Source organism: Rhinoderma darwinii, chromosome 4 (genome assembly GCF_050947455.1).
Source record: "Rhinoderma darwinii isolate aRhiDar2 chromosome 4, aRhiDar2.hap1, whole genome shotgun sequence".
NCBI lineage: Eukaryota > Metazoa > Chordata > Amphibia > Anura > Rhinodermatidae > Rhinoderma > Rhinoderma darwinii.
In genome coordinates this window covers 294330699-294353917 of record NC_134690.1, presented here as the reverse complement: position 1 = coordinate 294353917, position 23219 = coordinate 294330699, and the positions used below count along the sequence as shown (strand labels likewise).

The window sequence follows — 23219 nt, the reverse complement described above, 5'->3', positions numbered from 1 at the left end:
ACAGAATGTGTGAGAAATACCCTCACTTTTTGGTGTTGTGCTAGGTGGTCGGCACAACTCGATCATCAAGCATATGGAGCCTTGGTCCTCTGTACTTAGGAAGTCTGCTGGCCCTCGGAGTGGACACCGGTGGCTGAGAAGACAGTGGGAGCCGATGTGAAGAATAAGTTCCAAATGGTCTGAAAAAATGATCACTCTTAGTTGAAGGCGCTCCTGCACTTGCGTGGAAGATTAAGCCAAATCCCCAGTTATGGAAGAGTCTCTCGGGTAAGAAATATAAATAGCTTTATTTCATAAAACAGGCTTGTGTGCCGAACAACATATGTCTCTATAGTGGTACAGGAAGCTACGCGTTTCGACCTAGAACTAAGGTCTTCATCAGGCTTATGAAATACTAGGAAAAATGTATTCCTTAAATACTCCCTTTGACCAGGAACTACTTCTGGGTCAAAGGTGCAGATGACAGTTCATAACGGGAGTGTTGCATTCCCGCTCCTCTGTTGGTAATTGATGAAAAGTTTAACAACAGTTAAAAGGTGATAAAATATAATGCTGTACATATTCACTACAAAATTTTGTTCAAATTATATAAAAACTGTATAAAAATTGTTTATAAATCATTATAAAATTAAGACATGTTGCATCCAAGATGTGTTTTTCTGTGTCCTCATATTGAATAGCTGACATTTGTACTGATATATATCTATTCTTCTAATTCAACCATAGCTGAATTTTATATTTCCTACAACCAGAACCTATGCGGCTATGAAATATATGAGCGTCTCAGTTGTAAAGGGGACTCTTCTCTAAAGTGTTGAAAGTGCTGGTCAGCTTCATCGGTAACAAGCCGGCATATATATATATATATATATATATATATATATATATATATATATATATATATATATAAAATAAAAAAAAATAATAAATGCTGGAAATAGATGACTGTGTGTAATGAATCTATTTAATATATGAGTTTCACTTTTTGAATTGAATTACTGAAATAAATTAACTTTTTGATGATATTCATCTAGCATTTCAATCGTAAACAGTAGGTTTCATTGAGTGAGCTGAAACGTTGCAAGGTGAGTAAAGTCCACCTCTTTCACTAAACCTGCTGGAGTGCTGCCATTCTTTTCACTATATATATATATATATATATATATATATATATATATATATATATATATGTAGATATATCTGTATCTATCTATCTATCTATCTATCTATCTATCTATCTATCTATCTAATATCTATCTATCTATCTATCTATCTATCTATCATCTATCTATCTATCTATCTATCTATCTATCTATCTATCTATCTATCTATCTATCTATCTATCTATCTATCTATCATCTATCATCTATCTATCTATCTATCTATCTATCTATCTATCTATCTATCTATCTATCTATCTATCTATCTATCTATCTATCTATCCACACACACACACAAGATCTAGCAGCACCAGCAGCGTGTGGGTGCAAGCTCTGAGGGACAAGTCCCAGATATATATATAAAATTTCCCCTAAAAGACATTGGGTATCTTCTCTTAGGTGTCTTTAGTCCAACATTTATTCTAAATCTGTCTGCCATGGATGGCATCCAACTTGCTTCACCTAGACACCATGTTATGTAATGAAGAGGAAAAGTAAAATTAGTTTCACCAAATACACTGTTCTGTTATGCTAGACAAGTTATTGATTTAATATGTATGTGGGAAATTAGTAATAAATTTGGGTTGAAATTAGCACTAAATAAAGCTATCTGAAAATGTTTTTAAATACATGCTGGTCTTTGTGAGAGGCATTTATTGCATGTTTCTCTTGTATGAAAATAAATCTTTGCATGTTGTACAAATTGAGTCAGCTCCATATATTTAGAGTTCATATTTGGAATTACATAAAGAAGTACTCTGTCTTGTTTTATTAGGAAACATGGGATATGAGACACGTACCAGCTATGTTTTCTGCATTCTGTGGTCTATTGATTGCACTTTCATATCACCTGAGTCGGCAAAGTAGCGACCCTTCAGTTATAATGTGAGTATAAATCTGTTTTTAAAGTTTTTTTTACTTATGTGTTTCATGAAGAAATTAATCAATATGTCTTGAACTGGGACTACATTCTAAATAAATAAAATGAGTAACAATTTTTAACCCCTTCTTGTAACACATTGTACTTTATGTCAGGGATAAAAATTGATCGATACATTCATTACTTATTTGTGAAAAACACCAAAATGTTGAGATTTTTTTTTTTAATTTATCATTTTTTTAAATGCAACCCCTTCAGGACGAAGGCATTTTTTTATTTTTTATTTTAGTTTTTCACTCCCCGCCTTCCAAGAGCCATAACTTTTTTATTTTTCCGTCAATAGAGTGGTGTGAGGGCTTATTTTTTCCGGAAGGAGGTGTAGTTTCTATTGAAAAAAATTGGAATAAACCGCAATTCCTCCATTATTTTTTGGGTTTCGTTTTTACGGCTTTCACCGTGCGGTAAAAATGACAACTTAACTTTATTCTGCAGCTCAATGCAATTACGGTTATACTATTTATATAGTTTTTTTTAGATTTTACTACTTTAAAAAAAAAATATATAGTTTTGTTTCATCACATTCTGAGAGCCCTAACTTTTTTATTTTTCCATGGATTGAGCAGTGTGAGGGCTTATTTTTTGCGGGACAAGCTGTAGTTTTTATTGGTACCATTTTTTTGGTACATACAACTTTTTAAAAACTTTTTATTACATTTTGTTTTACACCGCTAAGATGACCAAAAAATTGCGATTTTGGCATTTAAAATGTAAAGTTAAATAATGCTATATTGTAATAATTCAGACTTTTACAGACGCATCAATACCAATTTTGCTTAATTTTTACATTACTTTAGAGGAAAAATGGGAAAAAGTGTTTTTTAACTTTTTATATATATATATATATATATATATATATATATATTTTTACTACTAATAACTTTATTAAACTTTTGTTTACTATTTTATTAGTCCCCCTAGGGGACTTGAACCAATGATCGTTGGATCGCTGGTACAATACACTGCAACACTAATGTATTGCAGTATATTTTACAGACTTAACAGAGGCAGAGTGACCATCAGCACCCCCATCGCATTGTGAGGGGGCCGATGAGCTGTCAGAGGGGGCTGCCTCCTCTTTTTAACGCCTCAGATGCTGCGATCGCGATTGATCGCAGAATTTGAGGTGTTAAACGGTTAGGAACAGCGCAATTGCTGTTCCTGGTCGTTAGTCCGGATGTCAGCTGTAAAACACAGCTGACACCCGCACCATATAAGGCGGACTCAGCGCGTGAGCCCGCTCCATACTTCTGCCCCCGCACCACGACTTAATAGCATGAAGTGGTGTGCAAAGGAGTTGAGTGTATATGCTTGTTAGACAGATAGTTATACCACATAAAATAGTTACTAATTAACATTTCACATACGTCTACTTTATGTTGGTATTGATTTTTGAACATCCTTTTATTTTTCTAGGACGCTTCAAGGCTTATAAGTTTAGCAGCAATTCTCCCATTTTCAAGAAAATTTCAAAAGCCTAACTTTTTTAGGAGCCAGTTCAGTTCTGAAGTGACTTTGAGGGACCTATATATTAGAAACCCCCATAAATCACACCATCTTTAAAACTGCACCCCTCAAAGTATTCAATACTGCATTTGGGACATTTCTTAACCTTTTAGGCATTTCACAGGAATTAAAGCGAATTGGAGAGGACATTTACATTTTGTTTTTTGCAGAAATTCCATTTTAATAATAATTCTCTGTAACACTGAAGGTTTTACCAGAGAAACGTAGATTCCCAGATTCTGTGGTTTTTAGAAATATCCCACATGTGGTGCTAGTGTTCTACTGGACTGAAACACAGGCCTCAGGAACAATGGAGCACCTAGTGTATTTTAAGGCCTTCTTTTTTTTAGATTATATTTTAGGCACAATGTCAGGTTAGAATAGCTCTTGTGATGCCAAAATAAAGGAAACACCCCAAAAATGTCCCCATTTTGAAAACTACAGTCCACAAGGAATTCATCCAGAGGTGTAGAGCGCATTTTGAATTGGGCAGTGAAAATTACAATTTTATTTTCCAATAAGATTTAATTTTAGATCTAAATTTTTCATTTTCTCAACAAATAAACGAGAAAAACCACCCCAACATTGGTAAAGCAAGTTCTTTAGAGTATGGAAATATGTGGTCATAAACTGCTTTTTGGGCACATGGCAGGGCTCAGAAGGAAAGGAGCACCATTTGCCTTTTGAGCACAAATTTAGCTTTAATCGTTCTCAGGTGCCATGACGCATTTGAAGAGCCTCTTAAGTACCAGAACAGTGTAAACCCCCAATAAATTCCACATTTTGGAAACTACACCCATCAAGGAATTTTTCAAGTGGTATATTGAGCGTTTTGAGCTATAAATAATAAAAAATAAATTTTTTCAAAGAAAATGTTGCTTTAGCCCCAAATTTATAATTTTCACCAGGTGTAAAGGAGAAAAAGCACCCACAGTTTGTTACGCAATTTTTCCTGAATACGGCAATACCCTATCTGTTGCCATAAACTGCTGTTTGTGTACAGGGCACGGCTCAGAAGGGAAGGTGGGCTATTTGGCTTTTGGAGGACAGATTTTGCTGAAATAGTTTTCAGGTGCCATGATGCATTTTCAGAGTCCCTATAGTACCAGTACAATGGAGACACCCCCATTTTTTAAACTATGGCTTTGAAAGAATTAATTTAGAGGTGTTGTGTCCGTTTTTGACCCACATGTGTTTCATGGAATTAAAATTGGCCATGAAAATGAAAACATTTATTTTTCCTATTGTTAGTTGCTTTAGTCCAAAATGTTTCATTTTAGTTAGGGGTAATAAGAGAAATATCACCCCACAATTTGTTACACAATTTCTCCCGAGTACAGCAATACCCCAAATGTGGTCATAAACTGCTGTTTCAGCACATGGCAGGGCTCATAAGGTAAAGAGTACCATGCAAAATTTGGGGCCTACTATGGTGGTATTTGCTGCCCTGTATCATGAAAACAGGTTCTGTCAAAATATTAGAAACTCCAGAAAAGTTATGCCATTTTGGAAACTAAACCCCTAAAATAATTCATCTAGAGGTATAGTGAGATATTTTAGATTGTAAAGTAACACCCTTCAAGGTATTAATCTAGGGGTATAGTGAGAATTTTTAATTTGTGAAGTGGCACATATAGTTCAGGGGTGTGGAACGTCTGGACCGCGGGCCATATAAGACCCGCAAAATCATTTGGTCTGGCAATGACGGCATACACTGACCTCACTTAGACTGCTGCCGCATCATTCACTACTTGGAGAAGGAGCCAAGTAGTCTCATTCATGTAGTGAATGAGACCAGTCCAGTCACCTGACCTCACGTCTTGATGGTACTTGTACTCTATCAGTTATGGAGTGCAGCGGAGGGGAGCTTGCAGGCTTACAAGCAAAATCCATATGAAAAAATAGGGAAAATCTTACAGCACATCCTTATAAAAGCACAAATTTTATTTGGCAACGTATTTAAAAAGTAAATTAGAGCACAAGTTAGGTGTGTCGATGCTTACCTGTTTCGAACAGGAGTGTTCTTACTCATAGCATATGTCACTAAGGCAGCGCTTATAATTTAAAAGTACGATCAACCAAACTTGGCTACTTCTTGCAAAAAAAAGGTGCAAAACTAATCAAAAAAATTAGTTCTTACATTGCTATTACCAGTGAAAGGTTTTGTTTTTTTTTGGCAAGAAGCAGGCAGGATTAATTAAATGTTTGACCAAATAAAGCAGGCTAATTTTTAAGCTGATAATTTTGTATATTAAGAATTTTTAATTTGTACAGTAACTGAGGACAACCTTGAAAACCCGCAATGGAGGGAGAGGGAATGGCAGGTCCCACTATCAACCTACCCACAATTACAAAGAATCCATCCCAAAAAATAAATCAAAGGCCTCAGCAAAAAAAGGTTTGCTGAGACAACCACTCTTATTTGGACTTATTCATCTCACCCAGTTTTGCAATCTGGTTCTTGGTATAGTGGGAATTTTTAGTTTTGTTTTTATTTATTTATTTATTTATTTATTTTTTACAAATTTTAAATGAACAATGGGGCTGGTCAGTAAAAAATAAATAATTTGTCATGGCCAATAAGGGAGACAGAAAAGGTGGATAAATAATAAATAATTTAACCCTTAAGGGACCAGCCCATTTTGGGCCCTAATGACCTAAAGCTATTTTATTCGTTTTTCTATAGTCGCATTCAAAGACCTATAACTTTTTTTATTTTCTCGCCTACATAGCTGTATGAGGACTTGTTTTTTGCGGGATTAGTTGTACTTTTTAATAGCACAATTTTTGGGTACATATAATTTTTTTATTAACTTTTTTTGGGGGGATTATAAAAAAAACCTGAAATTCCGCCATTGTTCTATGCGTTTTTAAATTGACGCTGTTCACTGTGCGGCATAAATAACATGTTACCTTTATTCTATGGGTCGGTACGATTACGGCGATACCACATATGTAGGGGTTTTTTATGTTTTACGACTTTTGCACAATAAAAACACTTTTGAACTAAAATTATTTGTTTTTGCATCGTTGCTTTCCAAGAGCCGTAACTTTTTTATTTTTCCATCAACGTAGTGATTTTTTGGGCTTGTTTTCTGCGGGACGAGACGTAGTTTTGATTGGTACAGTTTTGGGGTGCATGGGAGTTAATTCATTTTTATTATGACTTTTTTGGGGGGCAATGGAAAAAAATTGCAATTTCACCATTGTTTTTTGCGTTTTTTTTTACGGTGTTCACCTTGCGGTTTAAATTACATATTAACTTTATTAATGGAGTCATTACGATCACAGCGATACCATATATGTGTACTTTTATTTATTTTTTACACTTTTACTAAATGAAACCACTTTTTATGGAAAAAAAAGTGTTTTATTTATTTTTTTACTGTAATTTTTATTAATAATCTTTATTTCACATTTATTATTTCTTTTATTAATCCCACTAGGGGACTTTACTATGCAATCTTCAGATCGCTGCTATAATGCTCTGGTATACTTCGTATACCAGAGCATTATTGCCTGTCAGTGTAAATCTGACAGGCAATCTGTTAGGACGTGCCTCCGGCGCGTCCTAATAGGCATATGTCCAGGGCAGACCTGGGGGCTTTTATCATGCCCCCGGCTGCCATGACAACCCATCGGAGACCCGCGATTGCATTTGCGGGCCGCCGATGGGTGACAGAGGGAGCTCACTCCCTCTGTAAACAAGTTAAATGCCGCGGTCGCTATTGACGGCTGCATTTAACGGGTTAAACGGCCGCGATCGAAGTAAACTTCGATTGCGGGCATTGGAGCAGAAGCCCAGCTGTCATCAGACCGCAGAGCCCCAGCTCCAGCCTGCACGGGAGAGCTGTGCAGGACTTAGACTAGGCTCACGTGAAAAGGCGTCAGCCTAGCCTAAGGCCCTTTAGTGACGAACGTGAAAAGGTGTACTGGTGGTCACTAAGGGGTTAAAAATCCAAGGAGGTGTTATATATTTTGAAACATTGTTTCATGCACAGGCTGGGGTTCATGGGACACATCTCACTGGTTTCCTTCCGAATGCCTCACTAGGCGCACACCCGGAACCTTTATTGGGACTTCTGTTTTGTTTCAGTGGGGGAGGGATTTTTATGGGGAAATGCTGGCCGGGAATTATCCTGCTGACAGGATGAAATGCCCTCCCCTTCCTGGTCGGCAAATAGCAGGGACTTAATTAATTTTTCCTGAAATTGCAGGAAAGTATCCCTACTGCCAGCATATCTGCAGAGGACAAAGGCGTTGTATAAAGCAATCTGTGTAAGATGGACAGAAAGCTTTTTATACGACACCTTTGGCTTGCGAGTGGCACTGATCAGACAGGTTAACGTCACCCATATATTTATTGTACTCCTGTACGCAAAAAGGTTTGGGCACTTGGGTGGTGGATCCACGCACAGGTACAAGGCTGCAGCTGCGGTCATGAATGCTGGTCATTATAAAGACGTCCCTTTTATCCTTATATTTTAGGAGCTGCCAATCATCGATGCAGACAGTTCTGCACTCTCCTAATTTCAGTGTCTGACCAAGCAAAGTTTTGGGGAGGCCCTTCTCATTTTTGTGAATTGTTCCGCACGCCTTTGTGGATCTGGATGAGAGAAATTTTAGTAATGGGACACTGTTAAAAAAAAGTTGTATTACTTACACAGCTGGCTGCAATATTTATTCTCTACTCATATTATCACCTCTTGGTGCTCGTTGGCCACAAAGTTTGACCCTCCTGATGCTGACTGTACACATTGTAGTAAGGAGAAGAGGCAGTAGACTCACTCGTATGATTATTGTACAAGAATTCTGCCCAAGGAAATTGTCATGTTGAGTAGAAACAAAATGAAGAAGGTAATTCTCTAATATTTGATTGGTCCCCTCCACTTGACCATTAGACTGTGGGGGATAGGCAGAAGAGAAGTCCAGCTTCACATCTAGCAGATTGCATAGTGTTCTACATAATTTGGACGTGAACTGTACACCCCGATCTGAGACAATATGCAGAGGTAGTCCATGTAGACGAAAGATTTGCAGAATGAACAGATTTGCAAGAGGAGGAGCAGATGGAAGGCCAGTCAAAGGAACGAAATAAGCCATTTTAGAGAAACGGTCCACCACTATTCAGACCGTAGTACATCCAGCCAATGTAGGAAGGTCTGTAATAAAGTCAATAGCGATATGTTGCCAAGGGGCATGTCACGAAGGGGCATGCCTTGGCGGTAAGGCAGCTGGCCAACAGGGAGCAGGTGATAGTCTATAGTTCGTATAGGTACCTGTGGCAGCTTAGACAGCAGCAGGGCAGGCTCGGCTGGGACTAGGCAGCAGGTAGACGTCAGGCGAGGTAAAGCAGGTCAGACGTGGATACAGCACGACACGACTTTGGCACAGCACAGTGCTAGACCAGGATGGTATGGAATGCAAGGAACAGGAACAGGAACTGGAACAGGTGCAGGATCAGGAACTGGAACAGGTACAGGAACAGGGAACACAGTAAGAGGCCATCACATAGAAAAACTAGGAAACATCAACATCGCTCATTCGTAGAAGCAGGGGGCTGGACCCCTCTTAAAGACAAGGGTACTCATTGGTCAAAGTTCATCAAAAGGTCCGGTGCGCAAGCTGCCCCTTTAAGAGCGGGCACGAGCATGTGCGCGCACACCCTACGGGATCCGGCTGAGGTCAGTGGACGTGAGTGCTGGTGTCTCCTGAGGAGGAGGCTGGGGCCAGTGCTTGCCGACTCGTGGCTGCGGCTGTCAGGAGGGAGTTGGAGGTGGCAGGCCGCAGCCACGGACATTACAGGGCATCAGGCACTGGCAGGGGTAGGAGCAGACCAGCAGGTTTGGAATGGGTAGACTTGTTTGAGGCACAGTTCATACACGAGGAAACATAGTCCACAACATCTCTAGGCAAAGTGGGTCACCAGTAGTGACGAGATATCAAGTCCAGTTTCTTACGGAGCCAGCCAGTTTGGAATTGTGTCCCTGGAGAATTCTCTTCCTGTCTGTAGGACGAATAAAAGTCTTTCTGGGAGGAATGTCTCTAATTTGCAGAAGGGTAGTGTAATGTCGGGGTAGGGAGACAGACAAGTGAGCCCTAATCTACCCGCCACTCTGTCCCTGCCTACTTGCAACGACCCGCCCTAGGCGACGGGGTACAACTGGGCGACGGTCCCTACACTCAATAGGTGCAAAACAGACAAACAGACAAGGGTACAAAGAAGCCAGGGAAATGGGGAAGTTGCCCACGGGGACACCGTGAGCAACAAGCGAAGTGAACGAGCCGAGTCAAACCAGGAGATGACCAAGGTACAAAAACGCAGAGCAGAAGAGTGGTCAGTAAAGCCAAGGTCAAACACAAGCAGAGGATCAGTAGTTCAAGAAGCTGCAGCAGGGCCAGGAAACCAGCAGAGAAGAATCACAAGCAAAGGAGGAACAGGAAAGGCAGGTATAAATAGACAGAGGGCGGGAGCTAGCTACTTCTGGCCAGGCTGTGATAGGCTCTGACACTCCTAAGTCTGCCATCCTGAGTGGTGGAAGATGGAGTCAGTCTCACAGACATAGAAGCAGGTGCAGACTGATTACCTATGGGCGTCGACACAGAAGTTGTGTCTGGCAGATCCTTTACAGTATCCCCCCTTTTATGAGGGGCCACCAGACCCTTTCTAGGTGGACCTGGTTTATTGGGGAAACGAAGGTGGAACCACCTGAGCAATACCCCAGCGTGAACATCCCGGGCGGGTACCCAAGTCCTCTCCTCAGGCCAATATCCCCTCCAATGGACCAGGTACTGGAGGGAGCCTTGGATCATCCTGCTGTTCACAATCTTGGCCACCTCGAATTCTACCCCCTCAGGGGTGAGAACAGGGACCGGAGGTTTCCTCGAGGGAGCCAAGGACGGGGAGCAGCGTTTAAGGATGGAGGCATGAAACACGTTGTGTACTCAAAAAGACGGGGGCAACTCCAGTCGGAAGTAAACAGGGTTAAGGACTTCAATGACCTTGTAAGGCCCTATAAACCGGGGAGCAAACTTCATGGACGGAACTTTAAGGCGCAAATTTTTTGACGATAGCCACACCAGATCCCCGAACACAAACAAGGGGTTAGCAGAATGTCTTCTATCTGCCTGAGTCTTTTGTATGCTCTGGGACGCCTCTAGGTTCTTCTGAACCTGGGCCCAGACTGTGCACAGTTCCCGATGAACGACATCTACCTCGGGATTGTTGGAACTACCAGGTGAAAAGTAGGAGAACCGTGGATTAAACCCAAAATTACAGAAAAAGGGGGAGACCCCTGACGAGTTACTGACCCGGTTATTAAGGGAAAATTCGGCGAGGGGAATGAATGAGACCCAATCATATTGACAGTCAGAGATAAAACACCTTAAATATTGTTCTAGAGACTGATTAGTCCTCTCAGTTTGGCCATTAGTTTCAGGATGGAAGGCAGAGGAGAAGGACAGATCAATCGCCATCTTTTTACAGAAGGCTCTCCAAAACAATGAAACAAATTGTACCCCTCTGTCAGAAACAATATTGACAGGGACCCCATGGAGACACAGGATGTGTTTGACAAACAAGATAGCTAACGTCTTAGCATTGGGTAGTTTCTTGAGGGGCACAAAGTGGCACATCTTACTGAAGCGGTCTACTACAACCCACACCACCGACTTGCCTTGAGATGGAGGCAAATCGGTGATGAAATCCATGGAGATATGGGTCCAAGGTCTCTGGGGAATGGGCAAAGAACATAGTAAGCCCGCTGGTTGGGACCAGGGAGTCTTGGACCTAGCACAAACTTCACAAGCGGCGACGTAGGCCTTAACGTCTTTAGGCAACCCAGGCCACCAATAGTTTCTGGCAATGAGGTGCTTGGTACCCAGGATGCCTGGATGGCCAGATAGTGCAGAGTCATGATTTTCCCTAAGTACCCTTAGCCGGAATTGCAGGGGAACAAACAGCTTGTTCTCAGGAAGGTTCCCGGGAGCTGAACCTTGATCAGCCGCAATTTCAAAGACTAAATCAGAATCAATAGAGGAAATTATTATATCTGGAGGCAAAACACAAGCAGGATCTTCCTCCGAAGGAGGGCTGGCCATGAAGCTACGCGACAGTGCATCAGCCTTAATATTTTTAGACCCAGCCCTATAGGTGACCAAAAAGTTGAATCTGGTAAAAAATAACGCCCATCGAGCTTGTCTCGGGTTTAGCCTCCGGGCAGATTCTAGGAAAACCAGATTCTTGTGGTCGGTAAGGACCATTACCTGGTGCCTAGCCCCCTCCAGGAAGTGGCGCCACTCTTCAAATGCCCATTTAATGGCTAAGAGTTCGCGGTTGCCAATACCATAGTAACTCTCAGTGGGCGAAAACTTCCTGGAGAAGTAGGCACAGGGGCGGAGATGGGTGAGGGACCTGGTACCCTGGGACAAGACAGCCCCCACTCCCACCTCGGACGCGTCAACCTCCACGATAAATGGCTCCATTTGGTTGGGCTGAACCAGCACTGGGGCCGAGATAAAGCACTTCTTAAGGACCTCAAAAGCCTGGACAGCCTCAGGAGGCCAGTGGAGGAGATCAGCACCTTTGCGAGTGAGATCCGTAAGAGGCTTGGCGATGACCGAGAAGTTAGCAATAAATCTCCTGTAATAATTAGCGAACCCCAGGAAGCACTGTAACGTCTTCAGGGAGGCAGGTTGGACCCATTCCGCCACAGCCTGGACCTTGGCGGGGTCCATGCGGAATTCATGAGGATTGAGGATTTGACCCAAAAACTGTATCTCCTGCACCCCAAACACACATTTTTCGGTCTTTGCAAACAGTTTGTTTTCCCGAAGGGCCTGGAGCACCTTCCTGACATGCTCAATGTGGGAGGACCAGTCCTTGGAAAACACAAGTATGTCATCAAGGTACACTACAAGAAATACCCCCAGGTAGTCTCTTAAAACCTCATTTATGAAATTCTGGAAGACCGCGGGAGCATTACACAACCCAAAGGGCATGATGATGTATTCGAAATGACCTTCGGGCGTGTTAAACGCAGTCTTCCAGTCATCCCCCTCTTTGATGCGGATAAGGTTATAAGCCCCCCGTAGATCAAACTTAGAGAACCATTGGGCCCCCTGAACCTGATTGAAGAGATCAGGAATCAAAGGAAGGGGATACTGGTTCCATACAGTGACCTTATTCAAGTTTCGGTAGTCAATGCATTGCCTAGGCCAGCACCTACCGGAGAAGTAGAGGGGCGAATGTAACCCTTGGCCAGGCATTCCTGGATATACTCTCTCATGGCTTCACGTTCGGGACAAGAGAGATTAAATATCCTACCCTTAGGGAGCTTAGCTCCTGGTACCAAATCAATTGCGCAATCATATTCTCTATGAGGTGGTAACACTTCGGAGGCCTCTTTAGAGAAAACATCAGCAAAGTCCTGATCAAACTCAGGTAGAGTGTTCACCTCCTTAGGGAGAGAAATAGAATTAACAGAAAAACATGACGTCATGCATTTATTACCCCATTTGGTAAGATCCCCAGTATTCCAGTCAAACGTGGGATTATGCAACAGCAACCAGGGAAGGCCTAAAACCAAATCGGACAATAATCCCTGCATCACCAGTACAGAGCACTGCTCCAAATGCATGGAGCCAACAAGGAGTTCAAAAACAGGGGTATGCTGTGTAAAATAACCATTAGCAAGAGGAGTGGAGTCAATACCCACTACCGGGACAGGTTTAGGCAAATCAATCAATGGCATAGCTAGAGTCATAGCAAATTCCACAGACATAATATTAGCAGAAGACCCTGAATCCACGAATCCACAGAATTTATTGCGTTTCATATTTACGGGAAATACCTGTGCGCCCAAGTGACCTCCCCGATGGTCACTTAGGCGCGGAAGTGCTTCCGGCTGCTTATTCTTACGCCTAGGACAGTTGTTCACTTGATGCTTGTCATCCCCACAGTAGAAGCAGAGACCATTCTTCCTGCGGAATTCTCTACGTTGTTGGGGGGACACGGAGGCCCCGAGTTGCATAGGTACCTCCGAGTCTTCCGTGGAAGAACGAAGCAACGGAACCTCGGGAGGCATCATGGGGGAGTCAGAGGAGAAAACACAAACACGTTTGAGTCGTCGTTCCCTGAGACGTCGGTCAAGTCGTACCGCTAAAGCCATAACCTGATCTAGGTGTAATGACAGGGTTAGGGAAACAGACAAGTGAGCCCTAATCTACCCGCCACTCAGTCCCTGCCTACTTGCAACGACCCGCCCTAGGCGACGGGGTACAACTGGGCGACGGTCCCTACACTCAATAAGTACACGACAGACAACAGGCAAGGAAACACAGAACAAAGGGAAACGGGGCAGTTGCCCACGGCAACACCGTGAGCAACAAGAGTAGTAAACGAGCCGAGAAAAACCAGGAGAGTACGAGGTGCCAAACGTAGAGCAGGAGAGTAGTGAACAAGCCGAGTCAAACCAGGAGTGTACGAGGTACCAAACGCAGAGCAGAAGAGTAGTCCATAAGCCAGGGTCAATACGAAGCAGGGACAAGTAGTTCAAGAAGCTGCAGCAGGGCCAGGAAACCAACAGAGAAGAATCACAAGCAAGGAGGAACAGGAAAGGCAGGTATAAATAGACAGAGGGCGGGAGCTAGCTCCGTCTGGCCAGGCTGTGATAGGCTCTCCCACTCCTAAGCCTGCCATCCTGAGTGGTGGAAGATGGAGTCAGTCTCACAGACATAGAAGCAGGTGCAGACTGATTACCTATGGGCGTGGATACAGAAGCTGTGCCTGGCAGATCCTTAACACTAGGGAGTCAGAAGAGGGATAGCTAACTAGCAGGTCTTTCAGGGCGTTCGACAGACCCAATCTAAACTGGCACCTTAAGGCAGGGTCATTCCACCAAGAAGCTACGCACCACTTCCTAAAGTCAGAACAATACTCCTCAACAGGTCTCTTACCCTGACGTAAGGTCACCAGCTGACTCTCGGCAAAGGCAGTCTTGTCAGTCTCGTCATAAATTATCCCGAGAGAAGAAAAGAAAAGATCAACGGAGGAAAGTTCAGGGGCGTCAGGAGCCAAGGAGAAGGCCCATTCTTGGGGCCCGTCCTGGAGCCGGGACATAATTTTACCCACCCGCTGGCTCTCAGAACCAGAGGAGTGGGGCTTTAAGCGAAAATAGAGCCTACAACTCTCCCGAAAGGAGAAAAAAGTATTCCGGTCCCCTGAGAACCGGTCAGGCAACTTGAGGTGGGGTTCAAGAGGTGAGGTGAGGGGCACTACCAGGGTAGCATCAGGCTGGTTGTCCCTCTGAGTCAGGGCCTGGACCTGTAGGGAGAGGCCCTGCATTTGCTGAGCCAGGGTCTTAAGGGGGTCCATAGTAGTGTCAGGGACCAGGGTAGACTAGGTATATGGGCTTGTGATTATGTAATGTCGGGGTAGGGAGACAGACAAGTGAGCCCTAATCTACCCGCCACTCAGTCCCTGCCTACTTGCAACGACCCGCCCTAGGCGACGGGGTACAACTGGGCGACAGTCCCTATGTTCGGGTACTAATCAGTCTCAACCGGCAGGGATAATACGCTGAGTTCGTACGAAAGGAATCACACCACACAGAGTCTGGTACAAAGCTCCTCACTCAGCATCAGGAGAGGCGTCACTGCTTTATTACACAAATTTGTTCTATATCTCCTTTCTCCTGGGGGTGGGTACATGTTATCACACTTTTATAAAAGCACGTATCACTGTAAGCCTCTTGTTACTTGTGTCATCCTTGGATAGGTTCACCCTTATCTGGTCCTTTAGATATGTCTTCATAGTTCATAGTTCGTTCATACCAGGAAGTGACTTGTTATTTTATTAGTGCGTAGTCCCTGTTCAGGGGCCATCTTGCCACGTATACTTATCTAATCCTACTATTGCTTCATCACAATTATGTACACAACTCTATAGTCTATATTTTATTAAAGAAAGAAAATTATTATAAACATTAACTTCTGTCCACTCCATCCTTCACAGTCCCCCCTTTTATCATTATTTTCTTCATTTCTTAACCTAAGTGTGTCCGTGCCCTGGGAAAGGGGAGTAAAAGGATTTTTTCACCAGTTTGAGACGAGCCTCCCCTATTAGGAGACCCCCCTTTGTAGCTGGACTTAAAGAGTCGGTGCACACCCTACACTATCTATTCATCTTCAGAACAATAGTCTCGATAAAGGGTGGTTGTTTTCATGGATGGAGTTGGTAAAAGTCCTTCAATTTCTGAAGAAAGCATAAAAGTGGGAGTTACTTCAGTTATAGTTTTAGTCATTAATTTCTTTATACATGGTAATACACAACAAGCAATAACTTCGAAAAGTACTAGAAAAATTAAGATTACAATCCCAATTTGGGCCAGAATTTTCTGCCATCCGGTTAACCATGAGAAATACTGATCCCATGGGTCTGTGAAACCTGAATTTCGTTTTAATTCCTCGGATAAAGAAACAATCTGTTTGATTGCCATGGTTACTTTGCCGTTTGGTCCTGTGTTATCTGGAATAAAAGTACAACAGGTAGTACCTATCATGGCACAAACGCCTCCTTTTTCTGCTAGTATCATATCAAGGGCCATACGGTTCTGGAAAGTCATAGTAGATGTGGGTCCTAACTGGTCAGCTAGACCTTGTAAAGCGTCCCTAGTATAGTTAACAAACCGTTGCTGGTTGTAATAGATATAATTTATCCAATCTACATTTTTGTTAGCTGTGATCATAGGGATTAATGATTCAAATCCAGCTGCTACCTGATCCCGGGCCTTGAATTCATCTGGGACCCCCCTTGGGACTCCTATAGCATCTATATACACATGGGGGTCAAAACTTCCTTTCAGATCTCTTAAAATTGTTATCAAAAAAATACAAAATATATTCTATTTCTTATTTGGCTATTATTCATACATAATATCATCCCATCAGTTTCTTTTATTACAATCGTAGAGTTGAGCCTCTCCTTGTTGCATCTTTCATAAGTCTTATTTATCATTTCGTTTCTATTTTTACTGGTTGTATATTTCTGTAGATACTGTAAATCTGGTTCATAACAACAAAGCAACAGCCCCGGCGTCTCTTCTTGTATGCTAATGTTGGCTGTTTTGTCTATGTGAAGGTACACAGTCCCTCCATGTGGTCCTTTTTTCCAAGTCCCTTCGGTTGTAGTCACCTTTGTAGTATAACACGGGGCATTGGCCTTACAGGTGTAGTTACCCTGCTTTCTATCACTGTGGCATTCGCCCACCCTGTCCTGAACTGTTCCAGTGATTCTGTACTGATTACGTGTACAGGAGTAGCAGTTCTGCCTTTTTGTATAAGAGCACACGCAACAACCGCCGCAACAACCGCAAAGATCTTCATTCTTCTGGCTGAAGAACCTTTTTACAATGACTGGCGTGAATCCAGCTTGCCTTTCCTTCGAGCTTCACTGAGGTGCTTGTAACGAGCAAAACTTGAAAAGGACCATCAAACCGTGGCTCAAGGCTCTTCCTCACGTGTCTTTTGACAATGACCCAATCTCCTGGTTCTAGCTTATACGTCCCTTCAACTGAATCAGGACCTGGAATGGAAGCAAAGACTTGTGCATGCACCTTGGTCAATTGTTTGTTCAGCGTTGATACATAATCTGTTAGTCTACCATACTGCATTTGGAGCACCTGTGGAAAATAACATCCTAATCTGGGAGCCGACCCAAATAAGATCTCATATGGGCTGAGACCTGTTCTTTTTGTGGGCGTGTATCTTACTGAGAACAAGGCTAATGGTAGACACTCGGTCCATGGTTTCCCGGTCTCTACCATTGCTTTTTGGATTTTCAATTTGTGAGTCCCATTTAGTCTCTCAACCTTCCCACTGCTTTGTGGATGGTATGGTGTATGTAGGGCTTGACTTATGCCTAGAGCTGACAACACATGGTTCATGATTTCACCCGTAAAATGAGTTCCTCTGTCGCTCTCGATCATCTCTGGAACTCCATATCTGCACACCACCTCGTTGATCAGTTTCTTTGCTGTGGCTACGGCTGTAGCTTTGGTTACTGGAAAAGCTTCTGGCCATCCTGAAAAGAGATCAATACAAACAAGCACATACTCATAGGTACCAACTTTGGGTAGTTGAATATAGTCTATCTGCAGTCTCTGGAACGGATATATAGGTCTGGGTGTGTGCTTCTGTGATACTTTTACAGTTCTTCCAATATTATGTGTTGCACAGATCATGCATCCTTGTGTAAAACTGCTGGCCATCACACTAAACCCTGGGGCATACCACACCTTGTTTACCAAGTCCATCATTGCCGTTTTTGATTGGTGAGTCGCTCCATGTGTTATTTGGGCCATCATTGGGAACATTGTCTTAGGCAGGCACAGTTTATTCTGGCATTGCCAGAGGCCATCTTTTCGTAGCGTTGCTCCTTGGGCCGTCCACTTGTCTTTTTCTTCTTTTGTTGCTTGTCCTTGAAGTTTTTGCAGTAGTTCCGGGCTTACAGCTGGTCTTGTTTCCTCTGGATCTTTTATCTGACATACGGCTGCTAACACGGGTAGCTTCTGTGCTGCTTGCTTTTGCGGCTTGGTCTGCCAAAGCATTTCCTTTTGTCTCTGGTGAACTCACCTTGGTGTGAGCTTTTAATGTTTACTACTGCTACTTCGAGAGTCAGTGTATATATTTGCTGTCTTTCCTTCTGCATGTTGGCATGCTGCTGCCAGGGCCTTAAGCTCCGCTTCTTGTGCTGAGCGGGACGCTGGTAAGGAGGCTGCTTCTAGGACTACATCTTCGGTGGTTACTGCATATCCTGTAAGAAAAGATCCTTCTACAAAATACCTTGAACCATCCACAAAGAGTATTTAGGTCTGGGTTTTGGAGTGGGGTATCTTTTACATGTGCGAACCCCACTGTTTCCTGGGCCATAAGGGCCATACAGTCATGTTCATCAGTTTCAGACAAAAATTGTGACCATACTTTACCTACGTCTTCTCCCCCTTGCTCCAAAGGCAGTAAGGTAGCTGCGTTCAATGTAGTACAGCGGTGTAAAGTAACCTGCTCAGGAAGAAGAAGTGCACAGGTTAATCTCAAATGTCTTGCTGTTGACAAGTGCTTTGGCTGTACTTGAGTAAGAATAGCAGTAATATCATGTGGTGCAAAAACTTGGACTGGAAATGCCAGAACCAAATCTGAGGCCTTGTTTAACATTGAATTTACAGCAATGATAGCTCTCACACATGATGGGGAACCTCGGGCCACAGGGTCTAGTCTAGCTGAATAATATGCTACCGGGCGCTGCTGTGGTCCATGACTTTGTGTGAGAACTGCAGTGGCATGTCCATTTTGGATGAGTACAGTACAAAGTATATGCTTGCGTAGAGGTACTCCATGGATTGGTGTCACAAGCCGCTACCAAACACAACTCCTCCTCATTCAGCTGATAATCCAGAATACTTTGAGAATCTCACTTTTATCAGGTTCTGCAAATACTTGATTAATACAAAAACAAATAAAAATAAAACATCCCTAAAAACTTTACATCAAATTAACAATGTCCAGACAAGTTTTGTTTTGCCTTCTCCCTCATCTAAATCCATAAAGACTCGTGTGAGTGATGTCACATCGCCTCCTGTGTAACTTTGCTGGAGGGGGATGGGCTCTTACACATAAACCACAATTGTACCTGATCAGTTCCTTCACCCTTCCCCCCTTTGTGGACTCTGCGAGAGTGATGTAGCAGAGTTCAAAACTACATCTCAACATAACACTAATTTAACCCCCTGTAATGTACAACAGCCTGAAACAAAAATGACTTTTTCCTGACAAACATTTGATCTTTACCACGACATAATTTCTATGTGAAATCAAAAATAGAACAATTGTAGTTAGTTATTCAATAAAACAGAAAATATTATCTCTGATCACATTAATTACTGCAAACCAATAAACAGTATATAAAAATAGGGAACGGTGGGGGCACATACATTTTCAAAACCCCGTGTCTCACAGTATCTGTAGTTTAATACATCTGAATTAACATCAAAACACATGAAATCTGATCACATCATAGCACATAAATATCGGAACTTTTATAACCAACAGCGCTTGCGCAAAAGAGAAGAAATGTATTTCGGTTTGTAGACATTACTGATATATATATCTCAGCAGTGCATATTGAAATCCCTTTGTCTCATCAGCCCTGCAGACTGCACCCAGTCAGCCCCCCCTCCTCCTCCTCCCAAACACAGCACACTTTAGGGGGGAGGGAGGGAGGTCACAAACTCATTTCTCACAACTTCTCACAATCTTAACACTTTCAATGCCGGCAAAACAACATACGTATCTGCAATCATTTATCACACCATTGTACAGGAATTATCTACGTTAATGTTTAACAGTACAATCTGACGGCCACCATCTCTATATTATGATTACGTGTTGTTTCATCAGTGAACTAGACTGGAACTTCTGTAAATAGAAAAAACACTACAAATGACAAAATTAACAAGGTGATTATTTCATACTGATTTGGTTGGGCCGGGCGTGGCCACATCCTCCGGAGGGGGCTTATAAAATCCACCTTCTTGTGTGAGTACCGGATATAACGGAACAACAGGTTTAGGTGTACCAAGATGGCCTCCTGGGGCGGGGAGTGGTGCCGAAGGCGTGGCATACATGGGAGGATCGGGGCGTGGAAAGTGACATGATACACGATATTCAACTTGGGGTGGGTTCTGTTGACCACAACTGGGACACTCCCCCGCAGTTAGAATTCCACCGTCGCCATTATAGGGCGGTGGCTGGACACGTTCTTTATAATACACATATTTGATGATTTTACCCTTTCTGTCTCGTATTTCTTGCTCAGTAAACTTGTCTTTAGTTATGGCTATGGCTGTTCTTTGCCAAGCTAATGCTTCATCTAACTTTCCTTCGTCACTTAATCTTCCCTTGTTTTCCCTAAGAGCTGCAGCCCATTCTCCTGGTTGTAACCTTCCATCTATAAATATGCCACATATGTGCATAACTTTCTTACTATTTTCTACATTCTTCTTGCCTTCTCTTTTTTTTTTTTTTTTTTAACACATTAAACATACTGTTCTATATCTAACACCGTCCTGAGAATGAAACCTTATTCTCGATGTTTCTGAGCACAATTATAACTGACTGTCTGTCTCTGTCGTCTTAATGGTATCAAACTATACCCTGCGACTAATTGAATTATTACACTTATACCTGTCGTCTTAATGGTATCAAACTATACCCTGCGACTAATTGAATTATTACACTTATACCTGTCGTCTTAATGGTATCAAACTATACCCTGCGACTAATTGATTACACTTATACTTATCACCTATGCCGGCGAGACGCGACTATCTATACTATGATTCTTGGAGCCACACAGCGGGTTAACTCTCTGTCGCTGAGAGTGTGGCCGGGATCGACTCCAAATACCTCGGTATCTTATCACCTGCTCACTCTCCCACATGGATAAGAGCCAATATTCATAAACATGAACTTAACCTTACCGTGTTTTATTTGAAGCTGATCAGACTTCCTGGGAGCGTGGCTGGCGATTCGATGTTGAGGCGTCTGGGGGTCGTCGATCACGGACACGGCTTATCCCTCGAGTGTGGCCCCACGCCGGGCGCCAAAATGTTCGGGTACTAATCAGTCTCAACCGGCAGGGATAATACGCTGAGTTCGTACGAAAGGAATCACACCACACAGAGTCTGGTACAAAGCTCCTCACTCAGCATCAGGAGAGGCGTCACTGCTTTATTACACAAATTTGTTCTATATCTCCTTTCTCCTGGGGGTGGGTACATGTTATCACACTTTTATAAAAGCACGTATCACTGTAAGCCTCTTGTTACTTGTGTCATCCTTGGATAGGTTCACCCTTATCTGGTCCTTTAGATATGTCTTCATAGTTCATAGTTCGTTCATACCAGGAAGTGACTTGTTATTTTATTAGTGCGTAGTCCCTGTTCAGGGGCCATCTTGCCACGTATACTTATCTAATCCTACTATTGCTTCATCACAATTATGCACACAACTCTATAGTCTATATTTTATTAAAGAAAGAAAATTATTATAAACATTAACTTCTGTCCACTCCATCCTTCACACCTACACTCAATAGGTGCACGACAGACAAACAGACAAGGGTACAAAGAAGCCAGGGAAATGGGGAAGTTGCCCACGGGGACACCGTGAGCAACAAGCGAAGTGAACGAGCCGAGTCAAACCAGGTGATGAGCGAGGTACAAAAACGCAGGTCAGAAGAGTGGTCAGTAAAGCCAAGGTCAAACACAAGCAGAGGATCAGTAGTTCAAGAAGCTCAAGCAAAGGAGGAACAGGAAAGGCAGGTATAAATAGACAGAGGGCGGGAGCTAGATCCGTCTGGCCAGGCTGTGATAGGCTCTCCCACTCCTAAGCCTGCCATCCTGAGTGGTGGAAGATGGAGTCAGTCTCACAGACATAGAAGCAGGTGCAGACTGATTACCTATGGGCGTCGACACAGAAGTTGTGTCTGGCAGATCCTTTACAGGTAGCAGCAATAATCCTGGAAGGACCTTTGATATATTGCGGAATTTCCTCAGAGTTATCAGTTTCAAATGACCGAGACAGGGCATTAGCCTTCCTATTTTTGTCTGCAGGACGGAAGTGGAGCAGGAATTGGAATTGGGCGAAAAACAGTGACCATCTGGCTTGGCGAGGATTCAATCGTTGTGCAGACTATAGGTACTTAGGTGAGGTTCTGGTGATCCATATAAATGATGATAGGATGAATAGCGCCCTCCAGCAAGTGTCTCCACTCCTCCAAGGCCAAATTGACGGACAGTGACTGCCGATCCCCAATGGAGTGGTTTCGCTCTGCTGGAGAGAATAGTTTGTAGAAGAAGCCACAAGCCACTGTCTTACCCTTGGAGTTTCATTGAAACAGCAGCGCTCCAGCACCAACGGAAGAAGCATCAACCTCTAAATAGAACTGTTGAGATACATCAGAATGGTAAAGAATTGAGGCTGAGATAAAGGCGCTCTTGAGACTGGTAAATGCTGACTCCAGAGGCCAAGCCTTGGCGTTCACCCCCTACTTAGTGAGAGCAGAGATTGGAGCAGTCAGAGATGAGAAGTTCGGAATAAATTGCAGGTAGAAGTTTGCGAATCCCAGAAATTGTTGTATAGTCCGAAGGCCCTGTTTACGTGGCCACTCTAAGATGGACTTCAGCTTCTCTTGATCCATCTTCCATTCGATCGGAGAAAATGCAGCCCAGGAAGGGCAGAAAGTTCTACTCGAACACACACTTTCTGAGTTTAGCATATGGGCGATTCCCCCTTAACTGCAACAGGACTTGGCGAACATGCTTCCGATGTGTCGTCAGATCTGGTGAGTAGATCAGGATGTTGTCCAGATAGACCACCACGCAGATATACAGGAGATCCCGGAAGATGTAATTTACGAATTCCTGGAACACAGCTGGAGCGTTACACAGTTCAAAGGGCATCACAAGATATTCGTAGTGACCGTCTCGGGTGTTGAATGCGGTTTTCCACTCATCACCTATGTGGATCAAGTTATAAGCCCAAGGTAGATCCAGCTTTGT

At 42.9% G+C, this 23219-nt stretch overlaps 1 protein-coding gene across 5 annotated transcripts in view; it reads left to right on the top strand.

The window, feature by feature from the left end:
* The window catches only part of PCNX2 (pecanex 2), a 934799-nt gene that overhangs the window by 471593 nt on the left and 439987 nt on the right, over positions 1-23219 (top strand). For all 5 annotated transcript variants that reach the window (XM_075862603.1, XM_075862600.1, XM_075862601.1 and 2 more), the window contains exon 15: positions 1936-2045. In XM_075862603.1, coding sequence (XP_075718718.1) covers positions 1936-2045 — 110 coding nt within the window. The remainder of the gene's footprint in view (positions 1-1935; positions 2046-23219) is intronic.